The sequence below is a fragment of the Panthera onca genome, chromosome D2 (assembly GCF_046562875.1).
Source record: "Panthera onca isolate mPanOnc1 chromosome D2, mPanOnc1 haplotype 2, whole genome shotgun sequence".
Taxonomy (NCBI): Eukaryota; Metazoa; Chordata; class Mammalia; order Carnivora; family Felidae; genus Panthera; species Panthera onca.
Genome location: NC_138349.1, coordinates 66,578,384 through 66,597,508, shown reverse-complemented (window position 1 = coordinate 66,597,508; position 19,125 = coordinate 66,578,384). Strand labels below are relative to the sequence as shown.

Below are 19,125 nucleotides of genomic sequence, written 5' to 3'. Positions count from 1 at the left end.
TAGTGGAATCTGAAGCAGAGGATAAAGCTAACACCAAGTCTTGAAGCTAATTTCAGTAAGTCAGGGATCAGGCCATAGAGGCTGATATTAGAATGGTAGAAAGGAACTGGGGAGGTAGAAACTAGAGAGATATTTTCAAGGATAAAAACAATCAAGAAGTCTTGGGTATGTATTTAAAGTACGGAATAAAAGAGATAGGATAATCAAACTTACTCCCAAGTTTTGAGACATGTGACTAGAAAGATGACAAGTGGTTTTTATAATGGAGGTAAAGAAATATTTAATTTTGGTGGGAAGATTAAGCAGTTGGCAGAAAGGGAGGCAATTCATGAGTTTAGATTTAGATATTTTCAGCTTGAAGCAAGTCTGAAATAGAGAAGTAATCCCTGAGTAGGGCTCAACCTAGAATTGGAACTCTACAGTGTGTTCAGCAGAGGTGTGGTGGTGATGGTAACAGTGATGTGTTGTGGTCACAAGTCCTGCCTTGATATTTTCCCTGTTGTGTGGCCAGAGTCTAGCATCAGTGTGGCCAGAGCCTAGCATTATGCCTAGCATGGCATACACTCAGTACCTGTCCTTCAGATGGGTGGGTAAGGGAAGAAACAGAAGGAAGCTGATCTAAGAATGAGTTCTTCATCCACCACTTACTAGGTGTGTGTACCCATAGGTAAGATATCAATCTCTCTAAGCCTCAGTTTCCTCAACTGTAAAGTGAGGATAATGACAGCTACCTCATAGGATAATTCATGATACTACTGCTAGGCATATTAAAAATAACACATGGATTCTAGAATCATATACGAAAAATACCATAATCGAATTATAAATGATGATAATTAATGGTATATTTTATTAACAATGATCCAAGTCTTGTGAATAAGCAAACTGAACGGGAAAAAACCTGGGACTTCCTTACTCAGGTCCACTGGGTAGGTCTCTGAAACTGGTCAGTTGGTAGACAAATGAAAGAAAGTATAGATCCATCACTAGGAGTTAAGAAGCTTAGTATATCATTATAAATATTAAAGAAAAAGAAGCTATAAGAAAAAAAAGGTGTCAAGGACCATCTAACAAATTGCCAGCCATTACTATGCCAGGCTGGGAACGCCAGGTACTTTACTTACATTATTTCATTTGATCTTCATAGTGATTATATGAGATTAGCATTACTATATCACTTGGCTTAACAGGAAACAGGGAAGTTAAACAACTTTATACATTCATTAAACTACTATTTATGAACCTCCAACTATGTGCCAGGTACGACTGCAGATTTTTGGAATAAAACAGTAAAGCAAAGTCTCTGCCCTCATGGAACTTGTAATTTTCATACAAGGAGAAAGAACCTACAGATATAAACCAGTGAGCTATGGTGCACCAGATGCTAAGTATTATGGAGAAAAGAAAGCAAGGCAAGGAGAACAGGGCATGCATATGGATTGCCTAAGCTCACACTGCTAGAAAATCTCAGTCATCTGGAGATAATGAGAATGAAAGCAGAGAAACAAAAGGCCAGTGGAATTGAACAAGATAAACTTCATGGCAGAAGAGGAAACAGAAATGAAAGTTTCTCACTAGAGAAGTTTAGCAATGAAAAGAGAACTGGAACAGTAGCTAGGTGTTTCAAGTTCCCCTTTTTTTAAAGGTATTTGAAGATATTGCTTGAACCATTTGTAAATCTTCCTGGAAGCTAACCTAAATACGAACACTGGGTCACACTGAAACATTCCCTCCAATTCTCTTGCTTCTCTTCACCCAAAATAATAACAGGAAAGGAATCAAGCAAATCTCTACCCAGTGCATGCGTTTGGAGAGGTCAGTGATGAGAAGGCCAGTCAGAGCACTCTGCCCTGCTCTGTGGTTGAAGCAACAGGAAATGCAGATTGGACTCCTCAAAGTATGATTATGGCCCTCAGCACTGATGGGAGTGTCCTGCTTCTGAGCATTACTACCACTACCATCACTGTCATTGTCACCACCACCATGATCACTGTCACCATCACCACCATTGTGACAACAATGTGTCACACCAGTGTGTCATTGTCACCACCACCACCATCACCACAATCACTACTGTACTGTTACCACCATTGGCATCATTGCCATAGTCCCTGTCATCACTTCCACATCCATCATCACCACCACCAAGGTCACCACCACTGCTGCCATCATCATTGTAACCACCACTGCTGCCATCATCACCACCACCACCATCGCCCATGACCACTATTGTATCTGCCACCACCACCACCATCACTGCCACTGCCACTGTCATTACCACCTCCATCACCAGTGTCATCACCACCATTGTTGTCACTGCCACTACAACCATCACCACTATTGTCATCACCATGACCACCAACACTGCCACTATCATCATTGCCACCATTATATATTTTGAATTAAAAGCACTTCTAACAGAGAAATATAAAACCTAATTATGTGCTGATATTAGAAGTGCTTCTTCCTGGATGGAACTGCATCCAGTTTTGGTCACTGCAAAATTATGGATAACCTACTGAAGTGCAAATTTTTAAAATTTTGGTGTTTCCACATTGCTGGGAAATTAAAGCATGTGCTGAGTCAATCTATATGGTCATCCTGCAGTGGTTTTCCCTCAGAATGTGCACTGGAATTCAAAATAGCAAAATAAACAAAGCATTAAGTATTTTTCTTGGCCTAAGGGTAGTGTCAAGCCCCAGATGTGATAATTTGTGAAGAAGCAATATCTTAGCATAGAATTTTTATATCAACCTTTCAATTATCTATAATTAAATTAGCAGATGAAAGTATTCCCTATCTCAGTGAAAATCTTCTCCCTCTATCCAATGTCTTCCTCATGGAAGACATCTGAGAGTTATTCTGACACTTTCCTCTCCTTCAAGCCCCATAGCCACTGTATTATGAAGTCCTTCAATTTCTTATCACAAATAACTTCTGCATCTGTCCTCTTCCCCTCCACCTCCATCACTACTACTTCAGGTCAAACGACTATAATCTGTCTTTTGGACTACCACCATGGTCTCCCTATTTCCCCTCTACTCGCACAAACCATTTTCTACACAACCACCTTATCATTTCCCTTCTCCGCATGACACTTAAAATAAAGACCAAAATTCTTAAAGTATCCTAGGACATTGTGAAGGATTCATCACTTGTTAGTCTCTTCAACTTCAATTCATACCGTTCTCACTCTCTGCTACTACTACACTGACACTTTTTCAGTTCTTTGGATGCACCATGTTCCTTTTCACCTCAGGCCTTCGTATGTGCTGTTCCTGTGCCCATAATGCTGTTCCCTCTCCATTCTCTTTCCTAATTAACACATTCATCCTATAGACACAAGGTAGCTCATAATCAGGTCTCCCTTTTATATGTTCTTCCTGTATTCTGATCTACATCTGCTCCATAGCATAGTCCCTAATTGTGTATTTCTATAATTATCTGTCTCTTCCATGATGGAACACTCTATAGAGCAGGGACCTTGTGAGTCTTGCTTGTTATTTTTATCTCTAGGGCTAATCCTGACATTTGGCACATAGTAGGCACTCGATGTTTGTTAATAAAGTATTCATCCTAGGGTTATGGACAGCTGCCAATTCTGGTATATTCCCAAGTATGTACAATAATTATGATAAAACACATGTTTTTTCCCCACCTGTAATTTTCTAGCAGGACTGGCAGGATAGGATGACTCTCATTCCTACAAACAGTTACATTTCTTCCCTGCGGAGACCTGCTGAAGATTAGCAAGTGGTGTTCTAATCCACATTTAGAAAACCCGGGCAGAAAGAGTAAAAGGAGAGCAGCCAGTACACTTTTCAGAATGCTTCATATAGAATCAGAACCTTAAGTCTGAACCAAGCTGAACTTTGGATCACTTTTAAGAGTTCAAGATATTCCACTGCATTAAATTGAGCCTCTGTTCAGAAAGCAACATGGGATACACTAATGTATACCCGGATGACTACTGGCTAGCTGTATGACTGTTGTTTCCTGAAACTCTTGTAAAAACAAAAGGTATATCCCAAGAGGACAACCATCTGAGCAAAACATTCTTTATGTATAAACAATAGCTCTATATGCAGACACAGACAAGATGCCAATAAATTCCAGTAGTATTATTAGCAACAATAACAATCTTCAATACCAGTAAATGTAAAATTCCTTTCTCTAGGGAGTCTAAGCTATATTAAAGACATTCTCTTATTGGTGTTTTCTTTTAACCAAATTTCTGTGCCAAAGGACTGAGGTTACGTACTGGGCAGCTATCTTCAAAGGTAAAGAAACCAAGGCACTGAATCTTAAATGACCCCCAAGAGACCACTGACAGAAAACAGAACTGGTAGTCAGTAGATCTTTATGAACTGACTTTTCAAACCATGTATGTACTTGTCCATATAAATAAATTCCCGTAAAGGGGAGAAGGAGGTCATGGTTAAAGGCAGAATGCTGATTTTAATAATATGCCTTGGCACTAATTATTAGAACCCAATCTCCACTCCCTTTCATACTTCTCTGAGGATTACTATCAATCAGTATTATTAAAAACAGATTCCTAGGCCCCACATTTACTGAAGCTGAATTCCCAAAGGAATGCACTGGTAATATGTATTTAACAAGCACTCCAGGGCATTCCTAGTTGGGAAACATTATCCTAAAGGTCCAGGTAATGGGAGGATACCAGTGGCTGAAGAGCACAGGTGAAGGACTTCTGTGAGTACAGGAGTGCTCTGGGTATTTCTGGCCTGGGCTCCCAGGGGACACATTCCAAAAAAGGAAGAATCATGTCTCTGAAGAGACTCTAAGAAAAACACTGAACACAAGGCAGCCCAGCTGCACTGGAATAGATACCGCTCCTCACCTTGGTGGGCTGGAACAGAGCCCAGAAACAGTCAGAACCATACCAATGTCCAAAGAATGTGTGAGGTGTGAGTCAAGCCCATAGGCCAGCATCAGTACTGAGAGAAGAAAGGAAGTAGAGTAGCATGGGTGTGGTCAAAGACCCCTATGAATCAAAAAGAAGAGTTTGGGAAGGGATTGAGGACAAGGGATCCATTGGGAGCACAGATCCTAATACATTATTATTGATAGCAGCACCTGGTCTGCTGAGCTGTATACAAAGCACTTCCTTCCATCATCTCATTTATTCCATTCACTTAGTAAGTATTTATGAGACATCTGCTTCCTGTGCCAGGCAGTGGTCTGCCCAAGAGGCACAGTGGTCATAGCAGATGCGTTAGCTCCATGGACAGTTCTGCTCACTCAAATTATCTCCCTTTAAGCACCTGCCAAGTCTCTTTACTTTTCTGCCTCAAGATTTTGTGAGGCAGAGCTTACTTCCGCAGCCTAGAAGTGTGGGGGAGTTACTCCTCTGGGGACAACCCTCTGCTAGCAAAGAGGGGAGCATGTGAATATACACTTCAGCCCCAAAATTTCAAAGGGATACATCCTCAGATGTATTTACAAGTTCCTCAGAGAGTCCTCAGGGAGCTAATCTCCAGTTGCCAAGAGTAGTAACCTTAGTTACACACATGCTGTCAGCTCTCCCTCCTCCCCCACTTCCTATCACCTCCCTCTACCCAAGCATTCCTATAAGACTCTGCTTTCTGAAGGAATCTAATGTAAGCAAGTGAGCAACATTACAAAGTAAACACGATACCTGTATTTCCGAGTCAGAGACAGAAAAAAAAATCATCCAAATGAAGATTTAGTCTAGGGACAGATACAGTGAAGGGGACAGGAGATCACAAATAATGGTGGGGGAGGGTGGCTAATTTGAATGACAGGTAAATATTTGATGAATATTAAATTTTCATTGCTCTAGGCATGGTGATATTACATCTGATACTTGGCTTTCCAACATTCTATCTTTTAAATTATGAATCAAGATAGTGCTAGGAACAAAAGAACTTAAGAAATGACACAGAGGACTTACATAAGCATTAATATTAAACAAGCCTAAATCCTAACTGTTCCCTATTAAAGATTTTCCTTCTCTTCCAAAAACAAGAAGTTATGAGTCTCTAATATTCACCTCTACTCCTCCCTCTTCCATCTTCACTGCCACCATCACCTCCCACGTGGATGATGCATTGCCTCCAATATGTCTCCTTGCTTCCCCATATCACACACTACCTAGAGTGGTCTTTTAAAGATGGAAATCTGAGCATGTCATTCTCCTGGTTATAACCTCAAATGGCTTCCTTTTGCACTTCAACAAAATCTGAGATTCATACCCTGGCTTCAAGGCCCTGTGCAGTCTGGGCACTGCCAGCGTTTCCGATGCCATCTGATATATTCCCTCTACAATTCAACTTCTCCAGCCTTTTGGCCCTTTGTCTATGACTTGAATAAGCCAGCACCTCCACACCGCTATTCTGAGTACTTACACTAGTTAGGATTCTCGATATCATTCCATTTTAAAGCAAACAACACATTCCATACACACATGCAACACTAACCTTTCCTTACTAATGTGGTCTTGGCAAAGAACCTGGATTTGGCAGGTTTGGATTGGCAAATAATCTGGAATCCAGGACCTGGATCAGTGCTACTCTGAGAGGCAAGGGTGAGTTAATGATCAGAAAGACAAGTCAGAGGAGCCTGGATCTTGCATGCTTTAACCTCATTCAAGTTTGACAAGGCACATAAAATTTTTTGGCAGTTACCTTGGTTCTTAACTGTCTTCTTCTTTCAGTTCCAAGTTCTTCTCATGCCCCTCCCCACAAGTCATTCCAACAGTGTGGTGATTTTATCTTCTCAGCACTTTTTACCTCAAATCCACTTCTGACAAACAACCTTCCCAGGGAACTAGCCCTTCACATGCAAATCCCAAGGACTCTATTTTGTGTGTCTAGATTTATTCAATAGGCTCAGTATGGCCAAAGTTGTTTTCTTGTATGGGTATTAAATTCAAGGCATTGTTAAAAAATCTCCTGAAATTTGGCCTTACTCCTGCTTCCACCTTCTCAAGTTTCACCTCTTGGACCCCATTGCCATTTAAATGGGCCCTGGTATTTCCTTTGCCCCTGGCATCTACAGTCATAGGAGTTCTCTTGATTAGAACTCTATGCTAGTGGACCTCTGAAAGGCTTGCTCTGCTTAAGGGATATAAAAACAGACTTTCTTCAACTTTTACATACAGAATAAAACACTCAAATGAAGAGGTGTCTAGGATACAAATTCTGATTTTAAGTGTCATCTGACCCTATAAAAATCACCTTTAATATTTGCTTTCTGATCCCAACTGACTCAAACCATAAAAGCCACAGATACCACTGAAAATGCCTTTTAGGTTTCTTCTAGTCAAAAATAATTTTTAAAAATCCATTCTCTTCTATACTTTCCTAATATTCTTCTCTACCTTGAACTGATATGCAACAGTTCAAAGAAACAGAACATAAATGATGATTTGCATTTGTGCAAATTGATGATTGCAGCAATTGTAGTAAATTTATTTTTGGTTCTATATCTTGAACAGTTGATACTGCTTTTTTTTCATGTATAAATAATTTTCCCTGTTACAAACTTAAGAGGAACCCAATGGGGGAAAATTTGGAAAGTGAAATGAATATTTTAAAAATCACCCACAGCCATTCCATCTGAAAATAACCACCAATAAAATGATTTATGTCTTTCCAGTGTATATTTCTGTATATAATTATATGTTAAGCAAAAATAAGATAAACTTATAATTCTGTTATGTAGTTGCTTTTTTCTCCATGTATAAAAGACTCTCATAAAACATAGTTTTAAATATCCATCATGAATTTTGGCATTTCTCTTGGAGGTGGTGGTATGCACTCTAGAAAGCATTTAGGAAATTTAGAGGCTATTTGTGATTGGTACAAAGGCCGGGGGTCCCTGCTGACGTTCTGTAGGCTACAACCAAAGATACTAGAGACCTGAGATGAGCAGGGTAGTTTCACACATCAAAGAGTTGTTCCACACCTGGCATGCCTTCCAAACGTCTTTTGGGAATGTTAGAGTCAGAGGCATTTTGCCCTAAGAACAATCTGAGCTAAAAAACTGTAAGGGCTAGTGGGTTAAATAGAAATATCTAGAATACACAAGTATGGAGAAGGGGATTGGACTGAACTGTCTCAAATGTTCCACTTAGACCCAGTATCCTAAGATGCTGCCGCCATATACAGAAATCCAGCCACATGACTTTCTAATTCTCTCAAAATTATCAATTATCCATTTTATTCCTATCTTCTTTCATGATCAGATAACTGAAAAATTTATATGCCACATCTTTTTGGTTTATCATTTTAAATCCCATGTCTGGACAGCTTTACCCTTAAGCACAAACCAAGGAAACTGAAATGGAAGTACATAAAAATATTTTAAGAAATTCTTACTACAGCAATATCTACAAATATGAATTCCAGAAGTAACCAAAATACATACCGATTTGGAGTTACAAAAATTATGGTATATTTCATAGTCACTATGATATGGAAAAAAACAATATTAAGTAGGACAAACAAGCTACACAGAAATGTTTAAGATTTCATACATATGAAAAAAATTTATATATACAAATTAAATTGGTTAAGAATAAAAGAAAAATAGGAAGGGTGGGTGGAAACTGTATATGTCACTATATATGATGTGAGTGGATGTGGATGTGGATGTGTTTGTGTGTGTGTTTAACATTGAACATTAGTCTTTTTTTTTAACTTTAGTCTTAAAAAGGAATAACCCCCATGGATTTCTGTAAGTTTCTCAGGATCCACATAAGAGTGAAACCATATGGTATTTGTCTTTCTCTGTATGGCTTATTTCACTTAGCATCACACTCTCCAGTTCCATCCATGTTGCTACAAAAGGCCATATTTCATTCTTTCTCATTGCCACGTAGTATTGCATTGTGTATATAAACCACAATTTCTTTATCCATTCATCAGTTGATGGACATTTAGGCTCTTTCCATAATTTGGCTATTGTTGAGAGTGCTGCTATAAACATTGGGGTACAAGTGCACCCATGGGGGAGGGGAAGGAAAAAAAAAAGAGGTTAGAGTGGGAGAGAGCCAAAGCATAGGAGACTGTTAAAAACTGAGAACAAACTGAGGGTTGATGGGGGGTGGGGGGGGTGTGATGGGTATTGAGGAGGGCACCTTTTGGGATGAGCACTGGGTGTTGTATGGTAACCAGACAATAAACTTCATATATTGAAAAAAAAAAAAAAAAAGGAATAACCCTTAAGCACCAGAGAAACCTTTGCCTCATTGGGAAGATAAAGAGTAAGTTAAAGAATAGGAGACCCTTAAATACAGAGAACAAACAGGGTGGCTGGAGGGGAGGTGAGGTGGTGGTGGTGATGGGCATTAAGGACAGCACTTGTTGGGATGAGCACTGGGTGTCATATGTAAGAGATAAATCACTGGGTTCTACTCCTGAAGCCAAGACTACACTGAATATTAACTTGAATTAAAACAACAACAACAAAGGAATAACCTCATTCCCATGGTCTCAGGGACACTGAACGCCTAACCAGCTGGTCAAATTTTTTTTTGTTCCATCTCCTAGAAATATTTTTTTTGTTCCATCTCCTAGAAATATTATTTCTAACACTATAGGCTATAATGATACCAAAATTTATAAAACATGTTTCTTATAGAAATTTGTATTAGAGTATTTTGATGAAAAATTAAATTTGATCACCTTAGCCATAAATGAAGCTGAGCTTGGTGATAATTACCCCATTTCATATTTATAATCTTATATTTTTATTTATACTTATATATCTATATTTATATTCATATATCTATATCTTTATATTTATAATCTTTAAGATTATATAGTCAGAATGCATTCTGGCCTAGCTTTATACTCTGGAGTCTGTTTAAAATTAAGTCAACTCGAATGTATTAGGAAGTCCCTTTTATACACAATTTTTTATACCATATTAAAACAATAACAATACGAGGAGTGCACTTGTGGTGAGCACTGGTGATGCATGGAAGTATTGAATTACTATATTGTACACCTGAAACTAATATAACACTGTATGTTTACTAACTGGAATTAAAATAAAAACTAAAAAAAAAAAAATAGCAACAATATAAAAACATACACCACACTGGTAACCATGGTTATATTGGGGTGGTAAGATTATGAGAAATTTTTATTTCTTTGGAATTTTTTATATTTTCCAATATAACCATATTTCATTTATTATTATTTTTAATGAGAGAATGTCTCTGAGTTTCCCTTTTATCTTTATTCCTAATCATTGTCCAGTGAAAGTGCTAACAATTTATAAAGTAACCAAGGGCAGTCACAAAAAATAATAATAATAATTTTAAAAAAGGAGTGTTTCATTCCCAGAATAATCAAGTGTGGGCTCTATGTTGTCAATCAGTTCAAGGATTTGGTGATTTAGTGTAGGATACTTTTTGTGCTCTACAGCAGGGAGGAGGAATTATTTTTATCTGTGACTGAAAGAGATTGTTTTATTAAGCTACAATCTTTCCACTCTAATCCTTTAAATATCTAGAATGTTGAGCATTTTTAGTGTTAGAGCCAGAAGGGAACTAAGAAGTCATCTGACCCAGACTCGTATTAGACAAGGGGACTGAGGGATTTGCATGAAGTGACCAAGGTCACCTGAGAGACATAATACAAGACTGCATTTCTTAATTTGAATGTTCTTTCCATTCTACCAAATTGTTTCTGAGCCCATCAGGATGGAGGCAGGATCGGGGGATGAAAAACAGCCCTAACTATATGGCCCCCTTCCTATGCAATATAGGCAAAATAAGCTATTCCAGAACCCACTTGTCACTCAACCATATAGCAGGTAGTCTCAAAACACTATCAAGACCAACTAATTTTTTTTGTTCTATACCTCATTTGTTCTCCCCCTGCCCTGTTAAGAAAGAAAGAAAGAAACAAAGAAAGAAAGAAAGAAAGAAAAAAGAAATCTTAAGAGCATACTAATAAGAACATGCTGGCAACATGTAATGCTCCTGCTCTGGTACAGTCCAAGAAGGCAGTTCTTGTATACTATGTTATTAAAAATCTCTGGGTGCTCATTCTCTTACTCATTCTTTCTCTTTTTAGAAGAGCTCCTTAAGACTCTGCTTACTTCTATGAAAAACACTTAAATAAGAAACAATTAGCTATTAAAACACACACAAGTTGTCTATCTCAAAAACAAAACCTGAAAGGATTTATCCCTCATGGAAAAGTTGCTGCCAACAAAACTTCCTCTTTCCATAAAGTAACAACCCTTTTTCTTTTTTCTGGAATGTCACAAAAATAGTCAAAGCCATCAAAGGCCATTATTTTTGCTAATACTCCAATCTTCAATCCCCTCTAACTGGGGACTTCCAGACGAAAAGGCTAATGAACTCCAATTTACGAATGCAACCACCAACTTAATTAGTAGTAACACAATGCTACAGAATAGTTCCTGTTTATACAGACAAGGTCTTAACAACATTAAAGGTTTAATGCTGTCATAAATTTTAATACAATATTTTAAACACAAGTGAATTAATCACTCTCAAAAGTAAATTTACTTAGCTGGGTAAGAAATCCCCAGCTTCATTAGTATTCTGTTACATTGATAAATCCTCCTTTGTCATATCCGAGGGTTCACAGGATTGGCACTGGCTGTAGCTATATAAAAAAATCAATCAAACTAATGAATATTCATCAAGTTACTGCTCTGAACAGATTGATGGCATTTGTCTTCTTTCTGTTATAAGGGGAGCAAGGGCTTAAGCAAAAAACAGCCTCACTGGGTGTCACACTAGAAAATGAGAGGATTGTATTAAATGATTATTAAGGCTTCATTCTTGCTCTAACTAAATGCAGTTCTATAACTTTATATGTTTTGAAAAGCTCCAGGTACTGAAGAGTGTGTCAGAGTAGGGTAATATGCAACCCCTCCACTCAGATGCAATGGAAATCCAAGTTAAAATATAAATACATCATCTTGGAAAGGAGGCAAAAGACATTATCAGACATCACCTTATCAAGGCTTAGCTCTGAGCACCTAGAGTACCCAGGATGAGTAGTTGCTGGGAAGAAAATGATTGAAGTAAGCATTATAAATCAAAAGCCCGTATGAGTCAGGCAAAGAGCATAAATAAGTTGGCAGATCTGGGTAGGAGTTGTGGAAAAATGGATGGCTGCTCCTCAGCTCCTGCTAACTGTTGCCTTGTAGGGCCCTGGGTATCCCATCTCCAGATTTTCAAAAAGAATCTCCAAAATCTATAAACATGGTGATTTTAATTTTATTTATTTTGAGAGACAGAGAGAGAGAGAGAGACCGAAGCGGGAAAGGGTCAGAGAGAGAGAGAGAGAGAGAATCCCAAGCAGGCTCTGCACTTGACACAGGGGTTAATTTCTCTAACCATGAGATCATGACTTGAGCCGAAATCAAGAATCAGACACTTGACCCAGTGAGGCACCCCAAAACCTTCGGATTTTTAAATACTGAATCAAAATATTTTAAAACATTCTGTAAGCCAAATGTATCTCCACACTTTAGATATACCACAGATCTCTGCTGTGGGGCACTGTACAAGGAATATAATATAGGGACAGCAAAGACATGGCAAAAATGAGGATGGATGCAGTGAAAGAGGACAGAGGGGGCTAAATCAGTATCTGAGGTTGGCTCTGTGGAAGAATATGCAAAATGGAAGGTTGGAAGTGGTTAGGATAGTGTTTCTAAACTTTTTGGGGTCATGAGTGACATAAGATTCTGATAATTGCTTTAGAGATCTTCCCTGGAAAACAACTTTTATGTAGTAGGCAGAATAATGGAGTGCACACACACACCAAGGTGCCCACGTCCTCATTTTTTGTCCCACTCCACATGTCACTCTTACGTGATAAAAGGGATTCAGTAGATATGATTAAGTTAAGGACCTTGAGATAGGGAGATTATTGTGGGTTATCTAAATCAGTCCAATCTAATCCCATGAATCTTTTAAATCAGAAAATCTTCCCTGGGCATGGTCAAAGAGAGATGTATGGAAGAATGCTCAGAGATGCAATGTTGCTAGCTTTGCAGTGGAAGAAGGCGCACAAGCCAAGCAATGTAGGCATCCTCTGGAAATGGGAAAAGGCAAGGAAATAGATGGATTCTCCCCTAGAGACTCCAGAGAGGAATGCAGGCCTACCGACACCTTTATTTTAGCCCAAGGAGATTCATGTTGGACATCTACTGAACTGTAAGATTTTGTCAATGTGTGTTGTTTTAAGCCACAAATTTGTGGTCACTTGTTACAGTATCAACAGAAAACCAATATGATATATATACACTCAAACTTTAGAAAAAAATTCATAAACCTCTCTGAAGCTCATCCACAGACACAAATATAGGCTCCCTGTGTTAGAAAGAGCTGACAGACAACACAACGCTCTGAGAGCTAAAGGTATGAAACTATTTCTCCTAGACATGCATGCAAAGATCAGATCCCATCTCAACACAATTAGCTCAAAAATCTCACTTCTACAAGCATGGATTAATTCTCTGAAGACTAACTGTTCCTTTGAGTCTTGCTAAAGTGACATGTGACCCCTTGACAGCATAAAGATCTTTCTTCCCCTTTTCAAAGTGTTCATTATGCAAATAAAATATTCCCCCCATCCCCAAGAAGGTGGCATTTTACACCTGCTGAGATACAGACTGGTTCCTTCCCTCACTTTGAGTCAGACCTAGGTCTGGAGTGTCCTGTTACAGTATCATGTATCTATCAAGATCTTACTGGGCACCATATGCCTCAACCTGGTCATATGCTGACTTAAAAGGGAAGAGGAATGTTATCAGGAATGTGAGATACCTGACTCAAAGTTGTTTTTAGCCTCAGATCTCATTTCACCAGTTCATCAAATTTCACAATCCCTGTAATATTTTGAGGTTTTTTTTAAGTTTCATTAGAATGTCCCTAGGTGATGTCACCATGTTTGTGACAAATAACTCTGTAGTTTAAAGGTTACCAACCCAACCTAAATACTAAACTTAACAGTACCAGATATAAGTGGTCTAACACCACTTCTGATCTGAGACTTAATACCAGATCCTGTGATTCCTAAAACTGGGGTGCAGAATATTCTGGAATGGTGCTAGCTCAGAAAGCTAGATCCTATCGAAGTGGAACCTGGGGGCTAGAAGGGAAGAGAAGAAAAGGAAAACAGGATACTTGGGGTCCTATGGAGGTTTGCTAAGATGCAGAAGTGGCCAATGTGTTGGAGAGAGACAAGGCTTATTTAATGAGGAAGGCTGCCCAGTGACCCTGACTGTATTCAGTTCCTTTTTCTGACATGCAGAGGAGGTCTAAGAACCTCCTAAGATGTTACAAACTTGTGTATATGTGCATCTCTGTTTTTCTGAGAAAAGGTGTCATAGACCTGAAAATCCGAATTCAGCTGTAACTACCCATCTATCCTCAAATGTAAGAATTGCTGCCTGGTACATTTTCTCATCTAGACTATTCTCATTCCATACTCTCAGCTCTTACTAATCATATGTGAATGATTCCCAACACAGAATCCTATTAAATTTCTGACTTGTCCTCTGATAACAGGAATATTACCACTTACTTTCCCCGCTGTAGATAAGAGATAAAATGGTTTAAAGTTGCCAAACATCAAGTATATATTCCACACACACACACACACACACACACACACACACAAATAATTTAGGGTTTTTTTCGTTTGTTTTGTTTTGTTCTATTATTTTAAAATATGCATGGGTATATAGTTGGCTATATTCTTGCTGAGAAAGGCAGTTACAAGTCTGGTAGAGGGGAGACAGTGTCACTACACAAAATTGGTTCTAGTCAGTCTAAAACAGCTTAATTTATTTTTTTAATTTTTTTAATCTTTATTCATTTTTGAGAGAGAGAGAGAGAGAGAGTGCAAGTGAGGGAGGAACAGAGAAAGGGAGACACAGAATCCAAAGCAGGATTCAGGCTCCAAGCTGTCAGCACAGAGCCCGATGCAGGGCTCGAACTCACAAACTGTGAGATCATGACCTGAGCTGAAGTTGGACGCTTAACTGACTGAGCCACCCAGGCGCCTCACAAAACAGCTTAATTTATAATAAGGCTTCAAATAGGAAGGAGAATGCTCCAATCAGCAGAGAAATGACAAGGTTGAGTCTTACCTGACCTGAGGTCATGTAAGAATAAACAAAAAAGAGGTGGCAACTTGTGAGAAGGGTGATTCAAGACACCTATGAATACAGTTGAAAAAAGAGTCACCTTGCTTTTGGGGTCCCTCCAAACTTTTAGGAATCTATGATTCTAAATTTAGTACTTGAATATTTTAAAGCAAAATTATATACTACAGCCAACTTCTCTGTAGTTGTTGATTTATTTAGGCTGTGCTGCCATAAAAAAAAATCTAAAGGTCGTGCTCAGAAGCACTCTCTTCCCACTGAGTGAGGGCTAAGATTACGCTGTATACAAGATCCTACCAAGACAGCTGACACAACTAGCAGCTGAATTCTTTCTTCTGTTTATTTCCAGAAGAGATTTTCCACAGACAGCTGCAATGCCAGGCTCCCATCAGAATGCCATGCCAACTTGCTGCAGACAGCTTTCCACCCACATCCTTGCCCTGGACCCAGGGCTGTCTCCAGCAGGTCTAGCAGACCAGAGAGGCCAGCCCCTGGACTGCTTCAAGTGTCCCAAGGATACTACTTGGATCAGCATTGAAGCACTCCTGGTATGCTGTAACCAGACATTTGTGGGTTCAAATTCTGGCTCAGCTTTTTCACTTGTGCAATATCAGGCCAGGGACACAATGAATCTTGGGCCTCAGGCTCCTCCTCCATAAAATGGGGCTATAAATACTTTATGAGGAAGTGATGAAGGCTAAATGAGATAATATATAAAAAGAAACTGACTTGATGTCTACACTGTCATCACTAATTATCATTATCATGGAGGAAAACATTTCTAGCATGGAATGAAAGAGTACAAAATGAAATCAACATTTCTTTCTCCCAGACTATCTCCTGTCATCTCTGAGCTGTAAGGCTGATTATCTCCAAAATGAAGACAGTGACAGTAGGTTATTTACACTTCTCTTCAATTCAGACTCAATGATACTCTCTTACAGCCCCTTAAAGCTGCTTCTGTGACTTGTAAGGAATGCCAGCCAAAGTCGGAAAGCCTTGCCTCTTGTATGGGGGTGACAAGCACCAGCATCAGCATTTCTGGGAAAGCAACACCAGGCACAGCACAACTTCTGACAGCAAAACCCACCTTTGTTGAACTCGCACTGTTTCTTGGCACCTGAAAGGGTGATTTTGTGGACTCTCGTGGTCTTGCGTTCCTGTTCTCCCCCGACACTCTGGTTGGCTGGGTACCACGTGCTCTGTCTCCTGCAAGAAGAAACAGCAAAAGTAGAGGAGCTGTCAGAAGCCATCCGGTCTCTAGTGTTCCACAGTGCTCTTCAGCTGGGAGTGGGTCTCAGGGCAGGGAGCACAATACAAAACACATTCTGCCGACTATAGTTGGGGAAGGAGGCCAATAAGTGATTTGAAATTCAAGAAACCTCTTTCTGTTGGTTGCTACAAGATTACAGAATAAAGAGAAAAATAATTAAAAATCTAATGTTCAAGTGATGATATAACCATACATTAAAATTTTCACATTAAAATATTATAAAAGCATATTGAATAAATAGATATATCTGAAAATATAATTTCTGGAATATTTATAGCATTGGCTCGTTTTTGTAAAAACAAACATATGTATGAATGTACACACACATATTGAGATACCATAATCTTAACAATGACTAACTCTGAGATGTCATTTCTTTTTTTTTTTTCTTTTGGGGACTCATCTATATTTTTTACAATAAGCATACATTATTCCTATAATAAGAAATAAATTTAAGTTAGTCTGAAATTTAAGGAACATATCATTTTTATAAATACCAAACATGCTTGATATTCCTTCTCCCACTCCCTCTCTCTGACATGCACACACACAGAATACACACACACACACACACACACACACACACACACACACACTTGCCATTAGCTACACTGCATCCAAAGAAATCACTACATTGGTTATCCCATGTTGCAGTCTACTCATGAGTTTAGAAGAAGTCCAGAATGCCAAACTCTCCAGAGAATATCATAAACAAATCGAAGCAAAAATGAATCTGGATTCACTATAAAGACACACACACACTAAAAATGAAAGATTTATATACATTCAACAGCTGAACCGCTATAGTCTTTGAGCTGTGCCAAACCCCTAATAACAAGTTTTCCTAACAGCAAAATAGCCCCTCTTTACCTGATTAAAAAAAAATACTAAAACTATAATCAGTAAATCCAGATCGCTGCCATCATGCAGTGAAAAAAATTCATGTGCTGCAATACATTTGGGTCTTAGCAGTATAGTGTGGTGGCAATAGAGACCAAGCAAGATTTTCTATTCTGAGTGTGGGCTAAAGTCAGTACAAGTGACAATATGTCAAGTCACTTTTCCAAAACACTAGACTAATGTGGTGGGGCTTTTTGCCAAGTAGTCATCACAAGCTTGTAAAACAAAATTACATGGATACTTTTCTATAAGAGAGTTAAAGTGGGGAGTGGGGACAGAGATAAGGAAAGGGATTAATTATGCCACCAAAATCTTTTAATTCCATTTTTCTAAGCCTCCAGCTTCAGGCAGAAGACACTCTGGAAGTAGTAACTGCTTATGAAAAATTCTACAACTACCCCAAAACTGGCAAGTTTCTCCAAACAGTGGCTTTCAAGTGAGATAGCTCACTTGCAAGGTATGTGACCTTAGACAAGTTACATTAACTATCTGGATCTCAGTTTCCTCATCTGTAAAATGGTAATAATATTCTAAGGTCACAAAGTTGTTGAACAAGATGTCACTAGAACATCTCTTACTTCCTGTCAACTGGAGGCACACAGCAGATGGGAGCTATGAATGCTAATATTGCTTTTATAAAAATTCCTTTAAAGCTCAATATTCTGAAAGTAATGTTAAGGAAACCTCCAGAGATTTAACCCAAATAAGTTTATCAAAAACACACCTATTTTTGTGGCAGAATGCTTGTTTCATATTTCTATACTATTAATATCATTTTAAACATCATATTTAGAAGCCCAATACTTGTAGGCCTAAAGGAAAGACTCTTCTAATCTCTAAAAAGTTTAAATCTGAAATTTCCATCTTATTAAAATTTTTCCTTTTAGGAAAAAGTAGTTTTTTTTTCTTTTTAAAGACGATGTCTTATCTAATCCTTTGAATCCACAAAAGTTTGAGAAGGGTTATAGGCCACACATGCTGGACTGCCATGGATTTTATGATTTATCTTAAAGATGAATAAGAGGGGGTGTCTGGCTGGCTCAGTTAGAAGAAGATGTAACTCTTGATCTCAGAGTTGCAAGTTGGAGCCCCATGTTGGGTGTGGAGATTACTTAAAAAATTAAAAATCTTTTTAAAAAGATGAATAAATGGGGTTCTGGAGAAAGTGCCATAATCCTCTCAAGTCACAGATCTCAAAGCGTTGCAAGAGGAGAATTTTTCTCTGGCATGGGTGGATAGAGTATTTGGGGACATCTGACAATCAAGTCCCTGATTCAAGAGGAGAAAAAAGTGGCATTGTCAGCCATGCTTCTGCCCACTAAGAATTTGAAACTTCAAGATGGTATGGAGAACTTGGAAAGAGTAAGGACTTTGGTATAAAGCATCCTGAATACCAACCAACAGAGCAGACTCTGATGCGAAATATAAGCATAATTGTAATGATGGATGCTGCACTTTCCAATGACAAAATGTTAGATCATGCTCCAAAGTGTTGATCTCCAAAACCTCCTCAGATCAGAAACAAGTCCAGCCTCTCTCTGAAAATGCTGAATGGGTTCTTCCTTCCAAAGTTCCTATGAGTTTGGAAAATCTCATTTGTAAGAAAAGGAATAAGTATTTTTAGTTTAGTCCCTTCCACTCTATTATCTCTTCATGGAATGGCTCCAGGTGGACCAATAACTCCAGCAAACCCCACATGGGAATCAAAACCTTCAGGTGATTCTCACTTGTAGGCTACATGTCTTCTGGCTGAGGCCCCAGGCATCATGAAGTGAAACAACACCTCCCTATTATGC

At 38.6% G+C, this 19,125-nt stretch overlaps 1 protein-coding gene across 5 annotated transcripts in view; it reads right to left on the bottom strand.

The window, feature by feature from the left end:
• FAM13C (family with sequence similarity 13 member C) overlaps nt 1-19,125 on the bottom strand; it is a 179,166-nt gene that overhangs the window by 97,988 nt on the left and 62,053 nt on the right. For all 5 annotated transcript variants that reach the window (XM_078434267.2, XM_078434263.2, XM_078434264.2 and 2 more), the window contains one exon: nt 16,247-16,365. In XM_078434267.2, the coding sequence (XP_078290393.2) occupies nt 16,247-16,365 (119 nt within the window). The remainder of the gene's footprint in view (nt 1-16,246; nt 16,366-19,125) is intronic.